The sequence below is a fragment of the Cavia porcellus genome, unplaced genomic scaffold (assembly GCF_034190915.1).
Source record: "Cavia porcellus strain 051 isolate PalLab524CR breed Dunkin Hartley unplaced genomic scaffold, mCavPor4.1 scaffold_21, whole genome shotgun sequence".
NCBI classification, from domain to species: domain Eukaryota; kingdom Metazoa; phylum Chordata; class Mammalia; order Rodentia; family Caviidae; genus Cavia; species Cavia porcellus.
In genome coordinates, this window is record NW_026947504.1 from 28,167,627 (window position 1) to 28,193,609 (window position 25,983).

The window sequence follows — 25,983 nt, forward strand, 5'->3', positions numbered from 1 at the left end:
AGAAATGTAAACCAGTTCTTGAAAGCAAGTGGGTGGAAAAAAGACATAGGTGAACCAAGTACACTCAAAAGACCACCACTGAATCACAAAGAAAGCAGTGCTTTGTTAATAGGATTTTGTCAGGTTTTGTTGGAGCTGGGCTTTGAAAGAAGAGTAGATGTTAATCATAAAACAGAAAGGCTCAGGAGAACATTTTTTAGATAGAGGGACAGACAAGTAGAGGCATTAAGGTTTCATTGTTATTTTCAAAAAAAAACAGATAACATACTTTCTTTTTAGTAAACTAAGCTAAACTTGTATAAATGTAACAAAGTAACATATATATTGAGATGTTTTAAAAACAGTGAAATACAAATTGGGGAAGTATTTGAACTCCTACTTCCTATTAATCTCTTGTATTTCTCTCCCTTCCTTTCCTCCCTCCCCCCTCTCTCCATCTGTAATGTTTCTCAGATAAGAGAAACCATGTGGTACTTGAGCTTATGTGTCTGATTTATTTCACTTAACATGATGTTCTCAAGTTCCTCCCTTTAACTACAGATGCCTCAGGTTATTTTTCTTTATGATAGATAGCATAGGACTCCATTGTGTATAAATACATTTTCCTTCTCTGGCATTAAGGTTTTAAGAAATTGTGTCTGGGTGACTCATGGAGCCGATGCAGTGTTTGGGAAGATGCAAGATGCCTGTAAATGCCAGTGCTAAGGAATCAGTAACAGACAGTTAAGATGCTGCGGAGTAATTTTAAGAGCAGTATACCTGGATTTTTAACACTTAATACTGGTAGCCTTACAGAGAGTGGGTTGGAAGAGGACAGGACGGAAGACAGGAACTGCAGCAGCTGTACTTACCACCCTTTACAGGTGATGACCCAAAGGAGGTTTGAGAGTGAGAAGTGGGGCTGGCGGCAGGAGGCCCACAGCCATGGGAGCAGGACTAGCACTCTGTAAATGGGAACGTGCCTTCAAAACTTAATGCTCAGGATTAGTAAAGAAGTGTTCAGTTCACTATTAATTTTGGATGGTTGAATATGATTGTCAGACTGATTGACTTTGTATTTTTCTATATTGGATCTTTTTTTTAAAAAAAAAAGATAATTTTATTATCTTTTCCCCTTTTCTGCCTTTCCAGAAATGCCTTGCCTTGCAGAATATGCTGATGGCTTATGGTACAGAGCAAAAATTATTTCCATTAAAGAATTTAATCCTTTATCTGTCCTGGTACAGTTTGTCGATTATGGATCAACTGAAAAGTTAACACTACACAGGTAAAAGGAAAGGTCACGTGAATAAGGCTTCTAAGGTCTGTTTCAGCATTTTTTTTTTTCCTTTATAGGAGGATTTTTACCTCTTTTAAAAGCAAAGGGCTATTTTAAAGCTGTTTATAAATTAGGAATTTTTTAATCTAGACTTTTTGTGAGGAAACATACATAAACTTTACCATTTTAGCTAAACTGTACAATTGACTTTAAGTACATTTGCAGTGGTAAACAGTTATTACCACTTTCCACCTCTGGAACTTTTTCATTAACACGTTCTGACTAGGGTGTATGTAATTTGTCTTGCTGCCCAATGGGACAGTCACTTTCACAGCTCTGCTGATTCAAGCTGGCAAGAATGTGTTAATCCAAATAGAAGCTCAGAACCCATTCAACAATAGCATTCCATTCCATTCCATCTTGTTATTTCTGTCATCTTATTTTCTGTCTACATTTTCATATGCTAGGCACCTCATGTCTAAGTAAAATCATACAGTAGTCATCCTTTTTTCACTGGCTTATTTCACTTAGCCTGTTTCCAGGATTAATTCATGTCATAAGATGTGCCAGAATGTTCTTCCTTTTTAACACAGAATCATAACCTTATGTGCAGACCACATCTCATTTATCCATGCAGCCATCAGTAATGCTTCAGCCTTTTGCCTGTTGTGAGCCCTACTCCTATGAACATGTATGTATACATTTCTCTGAGACCCTGCTTTCAATTACTTTGGGCATATCCCCCAGAAATGGAATTGCTAAATCGTATGAATTTCTAGTTTCCTTAAGGAATGTATTTGCTGTAGTGGCTGCACCACTTCACAGTCCGCATAGTGCTTGAGGCTTCCATTTTCCACACCCAGGGTAACAGTTACTTTGTTTTCCGAGGGTTGAAGGAGTGTCTTGGCAGTGCCATCCTAAGGTGTGCACAGTGGTTTCTCACTGCACATTTGATTTACTCCCTAATGATCGTAACATTGAGCTTCGTGGCACCAGGTTTTTATTGTAACCCCTTATTTATCATCTTTGGAGAAATGTCCATTTTTACACATATGTTCTCTCATCTGCAGGCTTTTTCACTGTTGACTGTCTTTTAAGGCACAGAAGTTTTTAATTTTGAAGTCCATTTCATCTGATTTTTCTTTCATTGGCTGTGTTTTTGGTATCACAATCCAAATAACCATTGCAAAACTCATTGAAGTTCTTTCCTTGCTTTTGTCTAAGAGTTTTAGTTATAAGAATATTTGAATTGACACACTGAACATTTTCAGAATTTCTTTTTGTGACAGACTGCGTCAGATTCCTCCTCATCTTATGCAGTATCCCGCCCAAGCCATAAAGGTCCTCTTGGCAGGGTTTAAACCGCCCTTGAGGGACACAGGAAAGATAAGAATACCATACTGTCCCAAGTGGAGCATGGAGGCATTGTGGACTATGATAGACTGTCTTCAAGGAAAACAGCTTTATGCTTCTTCCATGGTAAATGGGTTTTTTTTTGGGGGGGGGGTTCCTTTTTATTGGTACCAGGGATCGAACTCACGACTGCCTGCTTGCAAGGCAGGCGCTTATGCCGCTGAGCTAAATCCCCAGCCCCGGTAAATGGTTTTAATTAGCCAAAATCCTCTTACAGTTATTTTCACAGTACCTGTTAATTTTTTTGTGTGTTAATTTATTTTTTTTTCTTAGTTCTTTTTTTTTTTTTTTTTTTTTGGTCTTTTTCCTTTTTATCAGTACCAGGGATCGAACTCACGACTACCTGCTTGCAAGGCAGGCACTTATGCCGCTGAGCTAAATCCCCAGCCCCCTTAGTTCATTTTTTTAAAAGCAGAAATGTTTATTAAAAGGGATCCCGAGTGAGCTGCCAAAGATTCTGTCTTTTCTAGGGATTTTTATGGAAGTGTTTGTTAATTAGAAGTGCTGTGTGCCTCTGCAACTCTCCATGGGGAAAAATGTAATAAAACACATAAAGCTATGGCTATAGGAATTTTAAAGCTTTTAGAAATTTTAATTTATATTTAACAAACTGTATTAGCCCTAGGCTGATGAGATTAAAATGATCAATCAAGATATATATTGTACTGCACATGGTGACGTACACCTGTAATCCTAGCACTCCAAAGCTGAGGCAGGGAGATCACCAGGAGTTCAAGGCCAGTCTGGGATACTTAATTCAAGATCAGCCTACACTACATGGTGAGACCTTGTCTCAAAACAAATAATGAAACAAAACAAAAAAGAATAACAAAAAAAGATGTGCATTGTATAATAAAAGAACTTGTAAGTCAGTCGAGGGAAACAAGCATACCAAACACTAACACAAGGTAGAATGAAGTGTTACGGTAGAAGTACAGGTACCTTTGTGAGGCACAGGGAGTGAAGGATGATTATTTCCATGTAGAAGGAGCTGGAAAAGGTAGTGAAGTAGTTTCTTAGTAGGTATGGAGATGACTAAGTAGGAAATGTCATCTGAGCTGTGCTCTGAAAAGCGAGTAGGAGAAACCAGGACAGGTGTTACAATCATAGAAATGCTTGCATTTATCAAAACTCCAGGTGGTGCTTAAACTTTTCTTCTTCCAAAGCCTGGCATGTGTGGGGTATTTTTTGTGGTACTGGAGATCAAAACTCGTGACCTCATACTTGTCAGGCAGGCACTTACACTAAGGTAAATCCCCAACCCTGAATAAACTTTAACAGGGATGGTGGTACTAAATAAAGCCCACAGGCTCTATCCAGGAGAACTTTGATGTTTAATTACAGCTTATAGTGAAAGAAATGAGATTGAGCAGGAAGACATCACAGATGGCCCCTGAAAATACAGAGCATAAACTAGAAATAAACCTAAAGATTGCCTTTACTCTTTTGTGTGGGTGGCCAGCTAGAGAAAGGAAAGGGCAGAAAAGATGTAATTGGGTTTTCTTGACAAACCATCTGTTTCAAATTGTAGGCTCAGGCACCAGAACAAATGGTAGCCTTATATGAAGAGGAACAGTATCCAGTCTATATGCCATTAGTAGACATGGGACTTGCAGACAGGGATGAATGATGTAAGTATATTCTTGTCCATTCTGCTGGTCAGCACAAAGCACAGGACTGTCCAGCAAATGAATGTTCCCCAAGAAATGGCAACAAAGCTCTACAAGAATATTCAGATTTCTTAAAGACCTTTCTCATTGCGTGAGCAACCAGTATCAAAGATAATGCTCAAAATGGCTTTTGTGGCTGTTCTAGTACCAAATGGGGAAGGAGGATGGGAGACACCGTGAGTAGTTTAGGCACATGAACGTGTGGAATGTAGTAGAACTCCTCCACAGTCAGCAGTGTAGTAACCAGCAGTGTAGTTACCAAGTCATCAGGGTAATCAACTACATCATGTTGATCTATGCAGTTCTAACCAGTGACTCAGCAGCTAGGAAACAATAAGCAAAGTAATGCTTCCTCAATAGCATGTTGTTTTTCAGGTACATGGAGCACAGCATCTGTAGCAGCCCGGAGGAAACTACACTGCATTCAGACCCTTTTGGACTGTTCTACAATGGTGCTGTTCTTTCCCACCCTAATCCTTATATGTTGAACTGTTAAAAGAGTTGTGAGAAATATCAGAATAGTAATAAATATTTGCTTTCAAACATTTTTATTTTGCTATATTTTCAAAATGAAATGGACAAGGCACTTTTCACTTGTTTTTAAGGTACTGGGGAATTGAACCAAGCTCTCTCACACTCAGCTATGCACCCAGCTTTTTAATTTTTGAGCTTAGCTCATAACTAATGATTCAGCTTAAGAAATAAACTGTTTCATGAATTTCCCAGAGAAATGTAAAAGACGTCTGCCCCAATGTGGCGGGGAGGGGGGGGGGTACATAGAAGTGACTGACAGGTCTAGTTTGGTCAGTCGGCGGTGAGTTTATTAGGGTTTCTGACAAAGCAGTCAGTGGCTAGCACCACCAAAGTGACCAATCCCCCTGCACCAAGTTACCACTATTACATAGATGGGTCAAAAGCAGTTGGAAAGAGCTTGCTCTCAGCCCATCCTCCCCAGGAAGCTCCGGCTGGTCCCAGGAAACACTGTCTAGCCACAGTGAGGGGTGACCTTTGTGTCACAGCAGGCGGGGCCACCAAGACACCCAGCTGTTCCATTTGAGGTTTGTCGCATAGTTCTCAACAGACAGCAGCCACCCAGGCCCCGTGGTGTTCTGTCCCATGGTGCTATGCTCCCTGCCAGATGGTCATGCTCGCACAGGGCTGTAGGCTTACTACCTAAGAACATTTCCACACAGAGGACACTAGTGTTCCTGTGTATTTTAGCTGTGTGAGAGGTTTTGATTTGCACTGTTTATCAGTGTTGGTATGTATGGCTCTTCTCTCACTGCTATATAGTGTTACTTACGAGGGTACTAGTTTTCTCAATTACAGATACTCTGCAGGTCCTTTATATAGCTGTAACTTTTCCGTGTATATGTATTTACATATATACACTTGTTTATGTCCATGTTCATACGTTACTTTCTACAAAGTAGTTACCAGTTCATCAGTTATCAGCTTGTGGTACAACTAGACCACTATCAAACTAGTGCCGGATTCTGACACCAGTATAAGTGATCTCACTGTTTTGGTCAAGTACACACAGGCTGGGGATTTGACTCAGTAGCTCAAGCACTTGCCTGGTAAGTACAAGGTGAGTTCAATTCCCAGTACAAAGACAATCTTGAGTATACACGGGTTCATTAGTACTAGTGACGCCTCACTTCTGTCAGCCAAAAGCTTTAGTTGTGGTACCATCAATGCACCAGCGGGCCACTGGGTAGCCCCGGCTAGCTACTGCTCATGCCCAATTTGACTCAGCAACAAGTGACATGATCAGCCTTGGTATAACTTTTCTCCTAGGATTACTACCTACTAATACCTATAGCACTGTTTGAACTCTTTGTATTCATTAATTTCAGTAACACTCGGGGGCCCCAAGAGAGATTTTCAAGGTTGAGGTCCCAAGGTTAAAGAACACACACGTGCAAGACAACAGCAGAGCAGCACAGCACACAAGGGTGAGAGCCGCCTGTGGAATTACTGTGTAATTCTTACACAGGTTACCTCCTGTTTACTTCCTTCCGTAGTCTGTAACCAGCATCACCTGTGCTGAGTCATGGTTACACACCTTCTCCTGCTGTGCACCTGCGCTAAACAAGGAAGGTCCTGGCCTCAGGTGTCCCTGGTTACCCCTCAGCTTTGAAACAGTCTGAGTGATTCCCCACAGCCCTGTAGCAGACTAATTTATCAACAGAACACAGTACTATTTAGGCTGGAGACAGTCAGTGTCTTGCTCCTTGAATACCCTTCACTACAAGTGCATGTTCAGTGGCTAAGGGGCCTGTGGCATGTCTGAAAGACACTTCTTGGTTTTCATAACCATCTCCAACCAGAAACACAGTATTTTAAAATAAAAATAATGCATTCCTTAATCTAACTGTAGAGAAGCAGGAAAGGTGAATTATAAACAAATGCCATCCTTGTATATTTAAAGAATATTAAAAATGAAGCTCTTCTAATTAGCTTTTATTTTAGAATTCATGTTTACCATTTAGACACAGCAGTTAAACAATCGTCCACAGGAAGTGTATCTTTTAAACGGGCAGTGTGACTTCACAATCGTCACTGGAGCATTACAGTTCTGTGTCCATGAGGACATTACCATCTTTGTCTTTAACTCTTACTCGGCCAGATGTGTACTTTGTCTCTTGATGACCATTTGCATACACAGTTTTAACAGTGCCATCTGGATATTCCCGTCTCTTGAACTGTGCAGTATGAAGTTCTCTTTGGCCATTATTAAATTCTATGATTTTCTCACCATCACTGTAAAATTTAAAATAGAATTTAATTTCTTAAAAATACGAAGTATGCCAAGGGTGGTGGCACACACCTGTAATCCCAGCACTGAGGAGGCAGAGGCAAGAGGCTCACCATGAGTTTGAGGCCAGCCTCCTAAGCAAGTACAAAGCCAGGGTGCACTACATAGGGAGACGTATGAAGTAGGGCTGGGTGGTAGAGCATTTGCCGATCCTGTGTTACACCCTGGGTTCAAGCCCAACACTGGAGAGGAAAATGTTTTGAAAGTAGGCTTTTGATTCTGACTCGTCTCGTGGTCCATTTCCCTCGATAGCTGCAAATTCTCTGGATAGTATTTGTGCTTTAGTTTAACAGCCCAGTTATCAGATTAGCACTTATACCCAAGGGAAGCTTTTTAAAAATAAATTTACAAGGGGCTGGGAATATAGCTCAGCAGCATAAGTGTCTGCCCAGCAGGTGCCAGGTCATGAGTTTGATCCCTGGTAACAAAAGTAATTAACTAATCCATTAATTTACACTTAATTCAAATGGTGGTGATAAGAAAACAAATATACACATAATAGTGTACACCTGTAATTTTGGTGCTCCGAGAAAGCTAAATCGGGAAGATCCCAAGTCTAGAGCCCAAGCTTGGTACCTTAGTGAGATCTTGTCTCAAAATAATTTCTTCAAAATTTTTGGGTTAGTACACGTCCATAGTAGTTGATGCCCACACTCCATGTGGAGAGTTGATGTGTGTACCTAACACACCCTTAATTCTTTTTGTCATCCTTTCCTCGCCTCATATCTCTTGGTGCACAATGTGTATGTGTGTGTATTTGTGTGTGTAAATATATGGCTTTTTTGTTTTTCTGAGACAGGTTCTTGCTGAAGCACTCCAGTCCAGGTTGGCCTCATACACCATTCCTCCAGCCTCAGCCTCCCAAGTGCTAGGGCTATGGACATGCGCCACCACGCCCAGCTTCCGCTATCTTTTATTTTGCTCTTTATTTTTACCTACTACATTCACCATAAAAAATTTCTGTATTATCTGAATTTAATATTTTTACCTTTTTTTCTTACTACTATGATTGATGTGTTAACTTGTATTCAGATTGATGGTACTAAACTCTCACAGTCCAGGAAAGGAACAGGAAAGACTAAAAACAATCCACTAGATTTGACAAACCTTAGTTAAAATGATGGGGATAAGAAGCTCTTTATCATTAGCATGATTTGTGCAGCCAGGGACATACAAGTTTAACAAATGTAAGCCAGGGGTTATGTCTCACATCTGTAATCCCAGCACTCCGAAAAGCTAGGGCAAGAGGACTGTGTACAAGCCCAGCCTGGGTAACTGAGTGACTTAGTGAGACTCTGTTTCAGTAAACCCCAAACAAGGGCTCGGCATGCAACTCAGTACAAAGACCACCAGGTCCAATCTCCAGTACCAACCAGTAGGCTGTCTGCCTTGTTTCTGTCTTATTCATTGTTTTAAAATTTGCCCCCCACAATAGCATATAAATAAAAAAAAAAAAATAGAATTTGCCCAACCTTACTTTTGAACAAATACTTGCCATTTCCATCCCTTTCCTAGAATGCTGTGCGGGCCCCTCTGAATCCCTAGGGTAAATACTGACTCCATCACCTCACAAGTTCTAACTTCACGCTGTTAAACATGTTTCACTTGCTCGGTGTTTGTTTCACTTGTGAACTCACTGAAACTTCAAGTGATTTATACACAAATATTTAAATTTTTAACCTTTCAACTGAAATCAAAGCTGAACCACAGACATTGGAGAATCACGAAGCAGAGAGAGCAGATCCCATACCGTTGCACTCTCACAACTGTGCCGTCTGGAAAGATGCTTTCCTCTTGGCCGTCAGCAAACAAGTTTTTAATGGTCTGATCAGGAAATGTGATTTCTTTTCTTCCATCTGGGAAATGTTTTTCTATTTAAAAAAGGTCACTGTAAATACTTTCAAAGGAAGGGAAGAATGTACCAACAGAGGCAGAGTAAGTGTATACCTATTTGTCCACTTGAGAAGTGTAGAACTTCAAGTCCTTCGGGGTGCGTGGTGTGGGTGGTCTGGGCCGCAGCATAATAGTAGATCTGTAAAGACACGCATCAGGACACTGCTCTCTCTACAAGGGCTTCCGAGGGACACTGCCCTGGGGAACATACCACTCTGCCGTCGGGCATGACCTGCTTCACATCACCATTAAAGAAAGTGACAGTGATGCTCTTCCCATCTGCGCTCACTTCTTTCTGAGTTCCATTAGGAAACAGTATAATCTGGTAGCCATTCTTATAAATCTTTTCCACCTAAGAAAGACACCATTATTGGTGGGTTAGAGTTCTTGAAATCACATGACCATGGTAAACCAAATCCTAAATGCTTCCTTTAATTTTCTCACAATAAAAAGGAAAACATTCCCTCAAAAGGAGAGATTTTTAATTACATTAGGGGTTGCAAACTGGTGATATTTTAAATTTGCTCATTCCTTTCCTCTTTATTGGCTGAATTCATCCAAAACAGAAAACCTTTCCTTTTCAGTGACTTGTTGCCACACATGCCACTTGAGGAAAGCCTGACTGCCTCCTTTCACCACTGTTCTCCACCCTGTCTGCCACAGGCCCGTCATTTCTATTACAGGGGACAGTGAGTAGATAAAGGTGCCTGGAGAGCACAGCCTCAGTGAATCTCAGGAACAAAGCTCTCCTCCCCTCCTCCTGACAAACCCAGATTGTCTCCATTCCCGCCTTCCCTTTCAGCTGGGAGGCCTGGCTAGACACAATCCTAAGTGGGCTGAAGATGGAAGGCAAGAAAGCCTTACAGAAAGGGGTTGGAAGCAGCTATGCAGGCTTTTAAAAACCTTTAAAAACTTTGTTCACCACAAGAGCCCAATTAAACAGTGGCACTGGGGGCTGGGGATTTAGCTCAGCAGCATAAGTGCCTGCCTTGCAAGCAGGCAGTCTTGAGTTCGATCCCCGGTACCGATAAAAAGGAAAAAGACAAAAAAAAAAAAAAAAAACAGTGGCACTGTATTCTATGTTACACCAGTAAACTAGAAATGGTGAGGAAATGACTGACAGGAGCACAGAGGTTCATGACCCACGGTCCGGACAGCTGACATTATTCAAGGTCTCTGAGACTGGGGTGGCAGTGGGTTACTCTGAGGCTCGCAGTGATGCAAACCAACTTCACTGGCAGCCGTGGGAAAGTACGGAACACACAGCTCTGTAAAGTGCATAATACTCGAGAGGAACTGTTAACTGGATCGTGTACATTCTACACTATACTTTTTAAATACATTCTTATTAAAAATATATATAAATTAAAAATTTTTTAAATATTCTTAATTAAATTCTGTGAACAGGAAGCCATGCTTCACCAGCACCAGCCTTACACATCTTGTACACTCACTACATTTCTTGATTGTATGATCTTCTAATGTTGTGCTTCATATGTTTGTGGTGTTTCACTTATGACGTTCCTAAGGCCCACAGACTGTCGTGCACAAAGATCATCTTTATGTGTGTCCAGGGCAGAGTGTATACCATCACTCTACACTGTTTACACTGTGACACACACACACACACCCAACAGGGAGTTCTCACACGTATGCCTCCCTGTGAAGCAGTATATGACCATACTTTTAAGCATTTCCATTCTGTTTCAGCCCATATTCATTTTTTACATTTAAAAAAAAAAATCAACCTTTCCATCAGGATGACTGATTTCTTCCTGAATTTCTTGGTTTTTTTCCTTTCTATATTCAGGGTCTAGGAGGCTGATTGGTTTAAATGGCTCCCTGGGCAAGGCAGCCTGTAAGAAGACATTAGAGCAGTTAAAACACTTATTTATTAAAGACAGATGCTAACCTTACATAACCTTACAGATGCTAGGACTAGATTTGGTGTCATACAGAAAACATAATCTTAAAATCATACTTCATACATGGTTTACAAAACATCGAATCAATTTCAAGCCTGAGTAATCCACACGTGAATATACAGAAATATAAAAATATTTACTTGCAGGGGCTGGGGATTTAGCTCAGTGGCATAAGCACCTGCCTTGCAAGCAGGCAGTCGTGAGTTCAATCCCCGGTACCGATAAAAAGGAAAAAGACCAAAAAAAAAAAATATATATATATATATTTACTTGTTCTTTATCAGAGCTGCCTAACTCCTGTGGAGGTACAGACTTGGATCTTCGAGATGGATTCCCTGTCAGAATATAATTGTGAAAGTTAGGTTCAATATTATAAAACTACCAGCCTGGGGAACAAAATGAGTTAAGACCAGCCTGAACTGCACAGCGAGACCCTGTCTCAAAAGACAAAAAAGGCAGCTAGATCTAACACAGTCACCATCTGAAAGCTTGCTTCCCACAGGCAGCCAGCAGGGGCAGGGGGACGCAGCCAGATATGCCCCTGTGCACCCACAGGCTGCAATTGGAAATCATGGCTTCCTCTGGGCACTGGGAGAATCAAGACAAACACACCCCTGCATGCCTGCCACCATCAGGGGAGCTCCACTGCAGACACCCAGACTAAGCAGCAGCCCTGCCGCCTCACACACCTCTGGTGACCCAGGAAACCTCACTGTAGCTGCACAGGTCTGGAGACACTGCTCTCTCCCGGAGCCAGTGCCATTCCCCTGCACCGTAGAGGGGCAGCCAATGTTAGAAGAGCCTGGACCCCACAACAGACTTGGGAGGAACTGAGGAAAATGTCAAGACAATGGAGCAAAAGACAATCTCAGAGCTTCAGCCCACACAGAACAAGTCTCAGAGAGAAAGTTGTGGAATAAAATGGAGGTCACACACCTGAAATCTCCAAGAAAACAGCAACTGAAACAACTTCAATGAGACTGAAACAACTTCATGAGACTGTAAAAGTAATCAGGTCAAAAATAATGTCTCAGGTAAAAGAAGAAATCACAAACATACTTAATGTAAAAATTACCAAGCATATCTAAAGAAGACAGATTAAAAAAGAGGAGCATAGGGAAAAGATGGAAACCTTGAATGAACAATATAGGAAGGAATTATAATGCATGAAAGAGATTCAGAGATAACCAGGAAATTAAAAAGTCAATCGAAAGCTGGCAAAACTGTTACAAAGAGACAGAAGATGGACTCCGAGACCCTGAAGACAGGATTGCAGCTAGTGATCAGGAAAGGAAAGATCTCTTAAAAATAACAGGAAATAACAATTCAGTGGCTGCAAGACAACACAAAGAAAAATAATGAGTGACAGGTATCAGGGAAAAAGCAGAGGTCAACACAAATGATATAAAAAGACTTATTTACAGAAGTAATAGCAGAAAACTTCCCAAACATGGGAAAAGGAGCTGGCATGCAGATAAGCGAGAGATACAGAACTCCAACTAGCCATAACCAAAGTAAATCTACACCCACACATATATAATAAGATCCCAGAAATCTAGCACAAGAATGGAGTATTAAAAGCTGTTAGAAAAAAAGAGACAGATCACCTATAAAGGAAAACCAATCAGAACCACAACAGGCTTCTCAACACAATCATGTCACAAAGAATTTGGAGTGAAGTTTTTCAAATCCTGAAAGAAAACAATTTCCAAACCAGATTGATGTACCCTTGCAAAACTATCTTTCAAAATTGGTAGAAAAATAACATACTTCCATGATAAAGAACTGAAGGAATTCACGACCACCAAACTAACCCTACCTGAGACTGCTGGAGGAGAGAGACTGCTAGAGAGCAAGAAACCCTACTGAGACTGCTAGAGAGAGAGAAAGAAGGCCATGGTTCCAGGAACAGCAGAAGAGGGGATCACCAAACAAGACAGGCAACTGAATGAAGGGGGAAAGTGGAGGGCCAACAGCAAGAGGACACGATGGCAGAGATGAAACAATGCATCCCAGCTGTAACCATTAATGTAGATGGCCTCAGTTCACCAATAAAAAGAAACAAGGAAAATGGATCAAGAAACAAGATTCAGGGCCAAGGATTTAGCTCAGTGATGTAAGTGCCTACCTGGTAAGCACAATGAGACACCATCTCACATATGACTGAGTGTAATAGCCTGACTAGATCAAATGTTAACAAGTACCAGGTATATATTCTGCAGAGCGTAAAAAGCTGGCATAGCCAAGTCTCAAAGCGAAACCTCAGCGCACAAACCTCACATGCCCAGCACCCTATTCCTGACATGGACTCTAGAGAAAGGCACTCCATGGAGACTTGCTCTGATATCTGCTCATTAACCTGCCCGCCTACCAACAGGAACACAGCCTTGGAGATACAGCAGAGACCCATGAGCCGCTGCAATGAATCACCTGGAGCTTTTAATCATTAATGTGGGTTAATGTGACAATAGCGAAAGAGAAAAAAGCAAACTGCAAAAGAATAGAGCATGAAGTAACAACAGATCAACTTATGGGTATAGTGAAGTAAAAGAATTTTTTAAAAAGCATAGAAGGCTATCAGGAGTCATTTTCTGGTGGAGTAAAATGAGGCACAAAAGCTTCAACTACATTTACAATGTTTTATTTCTTATTGTGTATAAGTTTGCTATTCTTAAATTCTGAAAAATATCACACAGCCTCTTACCATGTTTTGGCAAACAGTTTTTCTTATACTTTTCCCCCTGGGTTCCTGAAGAAATGTGGCTTTTTTGGTATCGAACAGATGTGTTCTATAGTGGGAGACAAAATTTTGAATGTAAAATATTGAAAATAATGTTAGTCTACATGTAAGTGTAATGTGTGAAGCTAAACTTAGCTAGTAATGAGGAAATTGCAGGCCTATTCATTTCTGTTCTCATCACAGTACGTCAAAAGTTGAACTACTGTTGGGCATGAAACATACACACACAAACGTGTGCACACACACAGGCACGAGCTCTGACACACACATACTCTTCAGGTTGGGACCCGAAGACAGTGCAATCAGACCACAGACCCATCTGTCATGGTTGGCCACTTCCAGGAGCTGCCCTGACAACCTCTCTGGCCAAGTGCAGCTCTCCCTAGAACTTGCTTTGTTCCCACCACTAGGATGAGGCTTCCTTCTCCCCTCTCCTCTGCCCAACACCCACCCTTGGACTCTTGCTCCTAGAAGGCTCTGCACCCCTGCCAGATGATATGTCCTGCACCTTGGTGTGAGTGTGTTGATCTAATCTTCCTGCGAACTGTACTCCGCTGCCTCAGCTAGACAACCAATGGGTAAACTCCAGATGATACCATCCTCAATGCTATCAAAATATGCAATCAATCAATAAGTGCAAAAGTCATGCTTCAAAGAATTTCAACACTTTCCAATAACAAGACACAAAACATGGCACATTCCACAAAATAATTAGCTTGGCATCTTCAAAAACTCAATGCCATTCAGTAAAGTGCTGAAACATTTAAGGATGGGATATTATGATTTCTGTAATTACCTTCAAACTGTTTAGCAAAACATGTACAAACAGGCAAAAATGTTTACGGGCTGAGTGCAGGTCACCATATTCTTTCACCTACTCTGCTCTGGGAGGGAGGCTTTCATAATAAAGTGTTTGTGGAACAGAGGAAAACATCTTCACAGCTTATCTTCGGGCTTTCTGCTCTAACACACCCTGACAATGGCAACATCCCTACAATCTGAGCTACTTAGTACATCTATATGCATGGCTCAGAACCTCTAGCACAACTTAAATTCAGGGTTCATTAAATGATACTGTCACATGCACTGCCAGTTCCCATGTCCCTTTCTCACCTGTCATTTAATTGGGTGACCATGCCTCTGCTAATACAGAACTCCCTCCACCCTTCAGCCAAAACTTGAATGAGAAAAAGCCAATGGGAACATCTGCTGCTCACACAAGTGTCTTACCGTCACATCTCTTGTCAAGTTCATCAACAAATCTGCTCTATTCCTAGTCTGAATTCCTGCAGCTGTCTTCATGTTCCTAACCCTCTACAGGTCAGTCTGCAGGACACAGGGAGCATACTACAAGAAAGGAGCAGCCCATCCTGTGCCCTGGGAACTCCCAAATTACTTGGGAGACCCTTGAAAGCCTTATGACCCGCTCCCTAAGGCCCCCCCACTCCTGACCACGCACATCCTGGCCTTTCTGGCCACAGGCATGTCCTGCTCCTCCTGCAGAACACCGTCAAGTGGAGCACCCTGGGCCCAAACTCCTAGCCAGACCCGCCTCACCTGTCTTGCCTGGTCTCCACACTGTCTCCCATGCCCACCTTGCACATTCATCCTCCATATTCAGTCTTTGTGCCACTGCTATACTGTGAGAGACAGGAGGGTGAGAAATTCTGTTCTGCTCTTCATTGCACCCCAGGGCACGATGTCTCCAATAGCTCAGTTCATTGACAGATCCAGGAGACCAGATATTTAGTCAGAAAGGAGTCAATGCCTGTGACTGCAAAACTTCAGCTGTACTTGACATTTCAACCGAGGTCATCTGCCTACTGCATAGCTCCTTTGTAAGAATTATAAGAACGCATTTGGAAAGTACCTATATGAAATTCTTTTCATTGTGGTAAAATGCACATGACTTAAAATTCGCTACCTACAATGTTAAACATACAATTAAGTGGCATAACTGTGTTACTAATGTACCACCACAACTTTCACCCATCTCTGGAACTTCTTTATCTTGTAACACTGAAACCTTATACCCACTAAACCCATTCCTCCTGCCCTCCCTGGCCCCTAGCACCCACCACTGCACTTTTTGTCTTCACCCACTCAGACCTGGAAAAACCAGCTGGCACCCAAACCTACCAGGGATTCGTCTCTCTTCCTGGCAGTCACACATTGGTAAGCCTTAGGGCTGCTCTCAATAGCTTCTGCTTTCTTCCAGGCATCCAGCCGGAATCTTTCCATCACTTTTATCTCTTCTCGGAGGTCTGTATTCTCTCTGACTAACATTTCTATCTGGCTTCTTAGACGCCCATATGTGCTTGACCATTTTGTTTCCTTCTTTTTCAAATCTTCTTGTAAGTCTTCTATTTGCTGTTTCAAAGCCTCCCAAAAACAAACAAAAAAAACCCTTTGAATTAAAACAATATAAGAAAAAGAGAAGTATCAGTGAAACAACACCCAGCCATACAGATTTAAAAAAAAAAAAGGAGGGGTTGAGGATTTAGCTCAGCGGCATAAATGCCTGCCTTGCAAGCAGGCAGTCGTGAGTTCGATCCCCAGTACCAATAAAAAGGAAAAAGACAAAAAAAAAGGCATGCTTGGTAAGGAAATGATAATGGATTTTCACAAAGAGGAGCAAGCAGCAGATTATAGCCTCTGCACGGGAGGAAACGGTTCAGACCTGCAGACACATGGTAACCACTGGCAACCCCAAAGACCTCCACAGAAAGAGATATTACAGAGGAATGGAGCAGTGATCATGGACTGCACAGGCTGGTGAGTGTTACGGATTTGGCCATTTTGCATGAGACAGCGATTGGCCTGGGGTCATCTTGGAGGAGGTGGGGAGACTGAGCATGGAACTCAGAACAACTGCAGGCTCCATCCAGCAGCTCCCTGGTGAATTTCCCTGGTGAATTTAAGTCTACAGAAGGTGTACTGGCTGGCTCACTGCCAGAAATCAGCCTCAATTTCAGGGGAAATAAAGGTACAGACTCACTGAGATTATCCACTACCCCACTAAAAAGCTACCACTGGCTTACAAGAATGAATCAACACACATCTGGACTCTATCTCCACACAGTATCTACTAGCTACCAGGAACAGCAGAGATAACCCTTGAGGTGAACATTTTCTTTGTCTCTCTTTCTCTCTTATTTTTCTTCTTCAATTGTTTGATCTTCTTTTTATATGCATGTGAACAATGTTTCTAGATTTTTGTGGATGTTGTTCTGTTCTTCCTTTTATTCCTTCCTTCTCTTTCCCTCTTCTGTACCAGCTTCCCAAAGTTTGTGTGATCCTTTGTCCTCCAGGCTTGCTTCTAATCTCTTCCTCTTCTTCTCTTTCTCTATTTTTTCCCTTAAGCTCTTTTAATTTTCACCCATACAAGTAAAATTGGCATAGAGGGTTGATTTACTACATAAAATTTTCTTGGATTTTTTTCCTAGTTTTTAGATTTTGTTATATAATCAAAATTTAGTTCATATGATTATACACGGCAAATTAATGGTTATCTCAGTTTATCATTTTCTAGGCTGTGTTTGATTCCGTTACTGCTGACTGTAGAACTTTAGCCAGGGGTAACATAACTGTTTTAACCAGCTGCTCTTCCTGATAGACCAACACTGAGATTGTCTAAGGGCCATAAAAAATACTGAGAGACAGTGCCAGAGAACCAGAAGCTGGGCCAATTAGGCAGCAACTTCTCATCCATCATAAATTGAAGAGGTAGCATCTTTTTTGTTTGTTTGTTTGTTTTTTTGTCTTTTTCCTTTTTTTATCAGTACCGGGGATCGAACTCACGACTGCCTGCTTACAAGGCAGGCGCTTATGCTGCTGAGCTAAATCCCCAGCCCCGAAGAGGTAGCATCTTGCAATAGAATGAAAACTATCTACTTCAAGAAATTATGTTCTAATAAAATGGAAAATGGAGAAAAAACATGCAGTTCTCTAGTTACATATGAATTACCAAAGCTAAATCAAGAAAACATAGAAACCCTAAATAAATCAGTATCAATGATTTAAAACTGAAGATATAATTAAAAACCTACCAACAAAGAAAATTTGAGGGTCTGACAGATTCACTGCCGATTTCTACAAGAATTTAAAGAATCCCTTAACACTACTTCTCAAACTCTAATGAAATTGAAAGAAAAGCAGTATTCCCAAATTCACTCCTGGAAGCAAGCATTACCTAATACCAAAACCAAAGAAGGCTTCATCAAAAAAAAAGAAGAATACAGGCCAATCTCCCTAATGAACATAGATGCAAAATCCTCAGTAAGACATTAGCAAATGGCTCGCAGCAAATCATCAAGATTATGCACCATGGCATTCATTCCAAAAATACAGGGCTAGTTCAACATTCACAAACCAATAAATGTACATACCACATTAACTGAGCCAAGACAAAAACCACATAATCATCTTAACAGATGCAGAAAAAGCTTTTGACCAAGTCCAACATTTATTCATAAAATCCTACAGAAAACTGGAATAGATGGTCTTTAATTCATTCTGACAAAAACATCCCTGATAAACCAACAGCCAACATCACACTGAACAGACAAAAGCCAAACGCTTTCACTCTCAAATCAAGAAAAGACAAAGACGTCCACAGTTACCACTTATATTCAATACAGTTCAGGAAACATTAGCCAAGCAATTAGACAAGAGAAGGAAACAAAAGGAATAACAACAGGAAAGGATGTTAAATTATCATTTTTCATGGATGACATGATACTCTACATAGAAGACCACAACAAATTTTTATATCTTTGCCCATTGCTTACCACAGGTTCATTCCACCTCACATGTATCCTATGACTTGCCATTGGATCAGTTTAACAATACGTGTTAACAATACTTGTAATCTTACAGATTGATTATAGTTCTGTTCCACCTTAAGCCTACCTCACCTCATGGGTATGCTCAATAAATGGCACTGAGAAAGAAGGTTGGCCAGCAACCCAGTTTCAAGGCCTTTCTGTCCTTCTTAGACAGAACCTTTCTTTCTCTCAATAAATTCTTACTACTCTAAATAAAGAAATAAATGGTATTACCAAAAAAAAAAAAAGTCATCTGTAAAGGAAAAGCCATCAGGATGACCTATAAAGGAAAAGCCATTAGTCACAGCAGACTTCTCAACACAAACCATTAAATGAAAGACGGTTTGCAAAGAAGAATTTCACACCCTAAAAGAAAATAACCTCTAACCCAGATTGATGTATCCCACAAAACTACCTTTCAAAGTCAATGGAAAAATAATTCCATGAGGAAGAGCACTCAAAGAAATCATGATGAATAAACCAGCACTCCAAAAAGTTCTGAAACATATTCTAGGAAAGACAGTGGAGAGAACAATTACTCTGGCACATGCCTGGAATCCCAACATTAGGTAAGCTATGGCAGAAAGACCAACACAAGGTCAAGGCCAACCTTAGCTACACCCTAACTGAAAAGATCACACCACAGTGATATATGTGCATCCATGTTTATAGCAGCACAATTTGTAATAGCCAGATCTTGGAAACAACCTAAGTGTCCATCAACAGAGGAATGGATAAAAAAGCTGTGGTGTTTTTATACAATGGAGTACTACTCAGCTATAAAAAATGATCACATTGAGATATTTATAAATAAATGGACACAACTTGAGGCCATACTCATAAGCAAAATAAATGAAACTCACATGAATAAATACCATATAGTCGCCCTAGTGTAAGAAAAGGTAAGACTATGTAAGAGTTTATGATAATCATGATTCTCCATTACATTGCTTTGAAGTCTTATAATGATCCCATTCATTAGTTGGAATGGGTTTATCATGGTTTGTTTGATTTTATTATCTGTGATGGTATGAATAGCTATTTTGAAGAAAACAAGTCATTATAATAGCCAGTGCTAATTTAATATCGTCTTACTCTGAAGTTCTACCATGCTTTTGTTCTTCTGTTGCCTCTGGTTCTATCCTGTTATATCTTACTGGATTATATTATGTGTGATAGTATAAACAAATTTTCTAAGGAAAATGAGATAATAGAGTAGCCATTGTTCCTTTTCTGTTTATTTGGTTCTGAATGCCCTGTAATACTTTCATTCTCTTGAATGGTTCTATAACTATTTTGTTATGTTTGATACTACTATATATGAAGTTATGCTCAACTATTTCAAAGAAAGAGACACTATGGTAGTTACTGTTGTACGGTTGTTACGGGTTGTCTTCTGGTGAAATACTGTGTTGCTTACATTATTCTGTTCTGATCTGCTTTGTTGCATCCTGTTTTGTCTTAATCTCTTTAACATTAAAAAAATAAAAAAGAACCCTGAGATTCTAACTCACTGCAATAAAAATGGCTCCATCAAGAAATCAACCAATAACAAATGCTGGTGAAGCTATGGGAAAAAGGAACCCTTCTCCACTGTTGGTGGGAGTATAAACTGGTACAGCGACTATGGAAATCAGTATAGAGATTGCTCAAAAAGCTAAAACAAAATTTCCGTGTGACACATCTTTTCCCCTTCGAGTTATTTCCAAAAAGATAAACACATCCTACCACAATGATATATGCATACCCATGTTTACAGCAGCACAATTTATAAAATCCAAATTTTTATGTGGAAGGCACCAGGAATCAAACTCACAACACCTCACTTGCCAGACAAGTGCTGAGTGGCTGAGCTACATCACTGCCTCATATAACAGTAAATTTTTGCAAGCAGCCCATATGCTCATCAATGGATGAATGGATAAAGAAAATTTGGTATTTATATGCAATAGATTACTAATAAAGAAGGATAAACTTGAATCACTTGTAGGTAAATTGATGTACCTACAGCGCGCAATTTTAAATGAAATAAACCAAACACACAAGTTAAATATCGCATATTTTCTCTTTGTCTGAGAAATCCTAAGGGTAATAAATGAAGAGCAAAATGCACCACAGACATTGGAAATTCAGAAGAACATGTTCATGAGGCCAGCCTAGGCTATACTGTGAGTACAAAGCTAGCCTGACCTATGTAACAAAACCCTATTTAAAAAAACCTGGGGTAACCCAATTTTAGGGTCCCTTCTGGCCCTCTTAAGAACAATGGCGGCTTGCTAGGAGGGTGGTTGCAGAGTCTCTGTGGAGAAATCAGATCAGATGCCAGAATATGACAACATAGAAAGGGCCTGAGGAATGGATAATGATTCTTATTAACCAAGGCTGTAACCGAAGGGAAAAATAAAACTAGGAAGATGAAGGAAAAGCACGGGTGGAGAGCTGAAGCCTGACTGTTCACTGAGCCCCATTCCACGCTGCACTAGGCGCACTTCGACATCCAAGGTCGCGCTGAGACCGTGACTGCCAATAACGGGAGTTAGCGAATCTCAGACCCTTAACGGGAGGAGGGAGCACAGTGAGCAGTGGATCCAAGGGGAAGAGCTATTTTGGCTCTCGGCGACTTCTGGAAATTGAGACCTGGGGCCCTGCAAAGAAGCCAAAGCCATCTGGCCTCGCGGGAGGAGACTGCATGAAACTCCTGAGCTCCGAAGCCGGACACTGCGCAGTTTTCTGACACCTGCACTGTGCTGGGAAGACAGTGAAGACACGCAGCACAGTGTGTAGCAGACCCAAGAATAAGATCTGCATTGAGTCCCAGTGAGTACTAGGGACTGGGTCCTGTGGCTGATGTTGCTGGCTGGAGGACATCTTGGAATTGAGCAGGACCCAGCGCCATGGCGGTGTCAGTGACACAGAGAGGACCAGTAGAGGACATTTTGGAGTGGGGCAGAGCCTGGCGCCACAGTGACATCAGATAGTCGCCCCTGGTGCAGAGAGGTCTGTTGGATTTGGGCAGAGCCCGGCACGACCACAGCATCAGTAACACACAGAGGACTGGTGGAGGACATCTTGGAGTTGGGCACAGCCTGGCGCCGCAGTGACATCAGATAGTCACCCGTGGCGCAGAGAGGTCTGGTCGGAGGACAGCTTGGATTTGGGCAGAGACCTGAGCCACAGGGACATCAGTCAGCCGCTCCTGGTGCAGAGAGAACTGGCAGGGTCTGCTGGGGCTGAAGCACACCTCTGGTTAGGACCCAATAAGCAGATACAAAATTGTCGTGACTCTGTGACGTCCACAAGGTACAGCCTAACTTGCGTATTGGCTGGCACAGAAGCTGGAAGCTAGCCTGCACCATCCCTGCATCCCTGCCTACCTCACATAACAGCAAATTGGAGAGGGCAGCAAAAACTCTAGTCAGCATGCTTCGGAAAGACCCTAAACAATATGGAGAGGAACAGAGACTCCGAGGACACACCAGCCTGAAAGAAATCAGAAACATGACAAGAGATAGAAATTAAAAAAAAATCTCCAGCTGCCGAACCTGGGAAAATAAGCTCAAGAGAAGTAAATACAGAAGAGAACCAGGACAGTAACCATCCAATACTAGACACAGCATCAACTGAAATAAAGAAATACCTTCATGACCTCATAGACGAATTTAAAACTGTACTTCTGATCCAAGTTAAAACTGTACTATCTGAGGCAAGATATAAAGACATGAATTAAAGAAATGATAAGCCCCTCCCAAGAGAACACAGATGGAAGAACGGAAGAAATCAGAAAAGAAAGAGAAACCTCTGATGAAGAATTTAAAAATAACCTAGAATACATGAAACAGATTCAAAGAGATTACCAGGCAACTATAAAGTCCATTGAAAACTAGCAAAATGTCTTAGCAGAAACTAAAGTTAGCTTTGTGCAACTTGAAGAGAGATTTATGATATATGATCCCAGGAAAGAAAAGATCTCTTAAAAATAACAAGGAACCAGAAAGAAACAATTCAAAGGCTAGAAAACGACAAATACATACATAACTCAAACAAATGGATACATAACTTTTTTTTTTTTTTTTTTTTGTCTTTTTCATTTTTATCGGTACCGGGGATCGAACTCACTGCTTGGAAGGCAGGTGCTTATGCCGCTGAGGTAAATCCCCAGCCCCATGGATACATAACTTAAATGGATATATAACTTAAGAATAAAGCACGTGAGCCAGGAAGCAGGAGTTACCAAAACTGAACCACAAAGAATATTCACAGATATATTAAAGGAAAATTTCCTAAGCATAGGAAAAAGAAATGATATCCACATAAATGAGGCATACACAACTCCAGCCACCTACAACCAAAACAGATCTACATCCAGATATATAATAATCAAGATTCCAGAAATCCACTAAGAACAGAATACTAAAAGCAGCCAAGGAAAGAAGCAAATTACCTACAATGGAAAATTTATCAAAATAACAACAGACTTATCAACCAAACTCTCAAATTGAGAAGAGCCTGGGGAGAAATTATCCAAGCCCTGAAAGAAAATAATTTGCAACCAACACTGATATACCCAGAAAATTCTCTCTCAAAATTAATGGAGAAATAAGATGTTTCCAACTGTGGAAGTTCATGGCCACCAACCCAACCCTACAGAGAGTGAGTGCTAAAGAACATTCCAGAGAGAGAGGAAGGGATACCAGGATTCCAGCAACAGTAGCAGAGAGGCCTCAATGAATGGGGCAGACAGTGGAATGAGGGAGAAAGGTGGACAAATTATAGCAGTAAAGTGGAGTAGCAGACATGAGGCAGAGACAGTAAACTATAAGCTTTAATATAGAGAGCCTTGATACACCAAAAAAAAAAAAAAAAAAAAAAAAAAAACAGGCAGAGTAGATTAGGAGACAGGCTCTATCAAGAAGCTCTGAATGGGAAATACACTCAACCCAAAGGAGGGTTAATAAACTGAAAATCAAAGATGAGAAAGCAAAGCTATATGTGACAGAAAACCAGAGAGAAATAAGGACTACTCATGCAGCAGCCACAGATAAGATTGGAAAGCTATGACACTTTTGGGCAGTGTAGAACTATTCAGCTGGAAGGAAGGAAAACCCTATGACTTTAGTGAGTAAAGGAGTACAGCTCAAGATCAGGCTCAGGGGTAGAAAGTTTCAGCAACACTCAGACAACGGGCTGGCCCCCTAATCTAAAAACTAAAGGTGCTAGTGAGACCCAAAACATACAAAGCATCCAGAGAAGGGGAAAGGTGAAAAATGGCCTAAAAAGGGAAAGCAGACATCACTGTTAACAGTGATTCAGTATTTAAAAGTCACTGTAGTCTTACCGCTGTTTAGTTTGAATTTATCTTGTCCGGTCTGTCCACTCATATCAGATTTGAGGGCTCAGACATCTAACCCAAAAATAGCAGGTTGTAACAAGGTAAATATCCTTAATTTCCTATTAAAATTAAACTGAAACCCTGTATTACTTACATTGTCTTACTATGACTGATCTTATTTGAATCTGGTTTATTAGACAGCGGCTTTGCCTCGGCTGATTTTATTCAAATTTGGTATGCTTGACAGTATCAAGTCTAAAAGTAGAGGCAACTACTCTGAAAATAACAAGAGGTAAAAGATATCCATACCGGTTTTGATTATTAACCACTCTCAAGTCCTACAATGTTTTGAAAGTTGTGTTTTTATAAAAATAGCTATGTAATACTATGTTTAACTATATTAAGCCTGATGACGTGGACAAGTCTATTGAAAATAACAAGAGAAAGCATAGCAATTACATTAGATCAACTAATATTGTGGTCTTATGTATCTTTTTCATTGCATGTCTTCTAGGAATTTGTTTTGCTGTCTTGTTATGAGTTGTTTTTCCCTGTAATACAGAGAGGATAGATATACATGTAGAAATTCACACATGGGAAGAATTTTGTAAACTATTTACGGGAACAGATTATATAATGCAAGATGTAATGAACAGATACTCTGAAGAAGAGACACTAAGAAATCCAATGCTAATTCTGTAGCATTACATATAAAATCTAGCAATACTATTATTCACTGTTTAGAGTGATATTATGTTGGGCACAGGCGCTCAACATACCATACCCCACCCGGGACTAAGGACCACGCCATCTTCCGCAATGCGCTACGTCCCTCTTCAAATTAGCCACCTCGTGCTCACTTCGTATTCGCCCCGTGCTGACTCTGTGGCAACCCAATTGACAGCAGCTGGGTATATTAGCTAGAGCCCGCATCTCATTCCAGCCCTTCCTCCTTGTGGCAGCCTGATTTGCCACAATCAGATATATAAGCCAGAACCCGCAACAATAAAGTAGGCAGTTACCTGTTACCCACAAGAGCGTCCTCTGTCTCATTGGGGGGCTGCGCCGGTCAACTGGTGGCCCGTACGGGGAACCTCTCTCTCTCCGATGGAATAGAGCGTCAACAGGTAAAACCGTCAAGCGCCGATAGCGGGGACTACGCGGCGGGCGGGGGCTGACAGGTTAAACTGCTCAACGTTGGTAGCGGGTGCTACGCAACAGGCAGCGGGTGCTGCCGGGCCGGATGGTGGGGGCTATCAGGCAACCTTGGGCGGACGCGTCGCAAGGGTCGAGGAGCTCGTAAAGAGAGTTCCGGGAGCCGTAAAAAGGCAGGATTGAGGAACTCGTAAAGAGAGTTCCGGGGCCGTAAAGAGGCCGGTTTTGGGGGCGCTGTAAAGGGGCGCAGGGACTAAGCTGTCCCTGCTAAAAGAAAAAAAAAGAAAAATCTATCTTAAAGATGGGTAACACTGCTAGTCAGCCGCTGTTAATTGCTTTGAGCGACTTACTGAGAGAAAAGGGACTGAAAATAACTCCATGAATATTACCACCCTCATGGTTACCGTGGAGGGCCTGGTTCCCGCCAACAGGACCCCGAGCTCTAGCTACGATGGCTCAGGGAGTAATCCCACTCTGAAGTTTTCTTCACAAGAAACACATGGGTTATGTTAAGAGCAAGCTTGGTGATCGACTGGGGGCAATTTCTGACTTCACCTTCCCTCAGAATCAAAAAATCTCCTGTTACAGAGAAAGAACTGCCCAGGCAGAAAGTGCCTGAAGCCAGCTGCTTGTCCTTCCCTGCTTAAGACTAAAGACTATTTAAATTCCACAGGACAATCTGATTTCTTCTGAATTATGGTTTCTTTGGGTTTGTTAGGAGGGACAACCATATTTGTCTTAGAAAAGGGAATGAAGCATTCTTGTGGCAGGCTTATCCCCAGTCCGTGTTTTTCATAGCAATGTTTCAGGGGTGAGGAGCAACGATTCCTTCACACCCTCCACCTACAAGTCTCAAAAGGTCTTCAATATCACAAAAATCCCAGTCTGCCTGCAAGCTCCCTACCTTTTTCTGTTGTTTGAAGCAACCACAAACATGATTTTTCTAAATTGCT

The 25,983-nt window shown here is 41.2% G+C and overlaps 2 protein-coding genes across 8 annotated transcripts in view; one reads left to right on the top strand and one right to left on the bottom strand.

The window, feature by feature from the left end:
• The window catches only part of Rnf17 (ring finger protein 17), a 162,751-nt gene extending 157,879 nt beyond the window's left edge, over positions 1-4,872 (top strand). For both annotated transcript variants that reach the window (XM_063232467.1, XM_063232466.1), the window contains 4 exons: positions 1,132-1,267; positions 2,548-2,737; positions 4,203-4,302; positions 4,717-4,872. In XM_063232467.1, the coding sequence (XP_063088537.1) occupies positions 1,132-1,267; positions 2,548-2,737; positions 4,203-4,301 (425 nt within the window). In that variant the 3' untranslated portion in view covers position 4,302; positions 4,717-4,872. The remainder of the gene's footprint in view (positions 1-1,131; positions 1,268-2,547; positions 2,738-4,202; positions 4,303-4,716) is intronic.
• A 1,920-nt stretch (positions 4,873-6,792) lies between these two features.
• Cenpj (centromere protein J) overlaps positions 6,793-25,983 on the bottom strand; it is a 59,762-nt gene continuing 40,571 nt past the window's right edge. For 2 of the 6 annotated variants that reach the window (XM_013141165.3, XM_003477382.5), the window contains exons 10-17: positions 15,860-16,102; positions 13,685-13,769; positions 11,251-11,315; positions 10,804-10,911; positions 9,267-9,407; positions 9,110-9,194; positions 8,913-9,033; positions 6,793-7,107 (exon numbers count right to left, since the gene is read on the bottom strand). In XM_013141165.3, coding sequence (XP_012996619.1) covers positions 6,915-7,107; positions 8,913-9,033; positions 9,110-9,194; positions 9,267-9,407; positions 10,804-10,911; positions 11,251-11,315; positions 13,685-13,769; positions 15,860-16,102 — 1,041 coding nt within the window. In that variant the 3' untranslated portion in view covers positions 6,793-6,914. Of the gene's footprint in view, positions 7,108-8,912; positions 9,034-9,109; positions 9,195-9,266; positions 9,408-10,803; positions 10,912-11,250; positions 11,316-13,684; positions 13,770-15,859; positions 16,103-25,983 lie in introns of those variants that run through there. The other 4 variants (XM_013141164.3, XM_023560479.2, XM_063232468.1 and 1 more) reach the window with 4 other exon arrangements.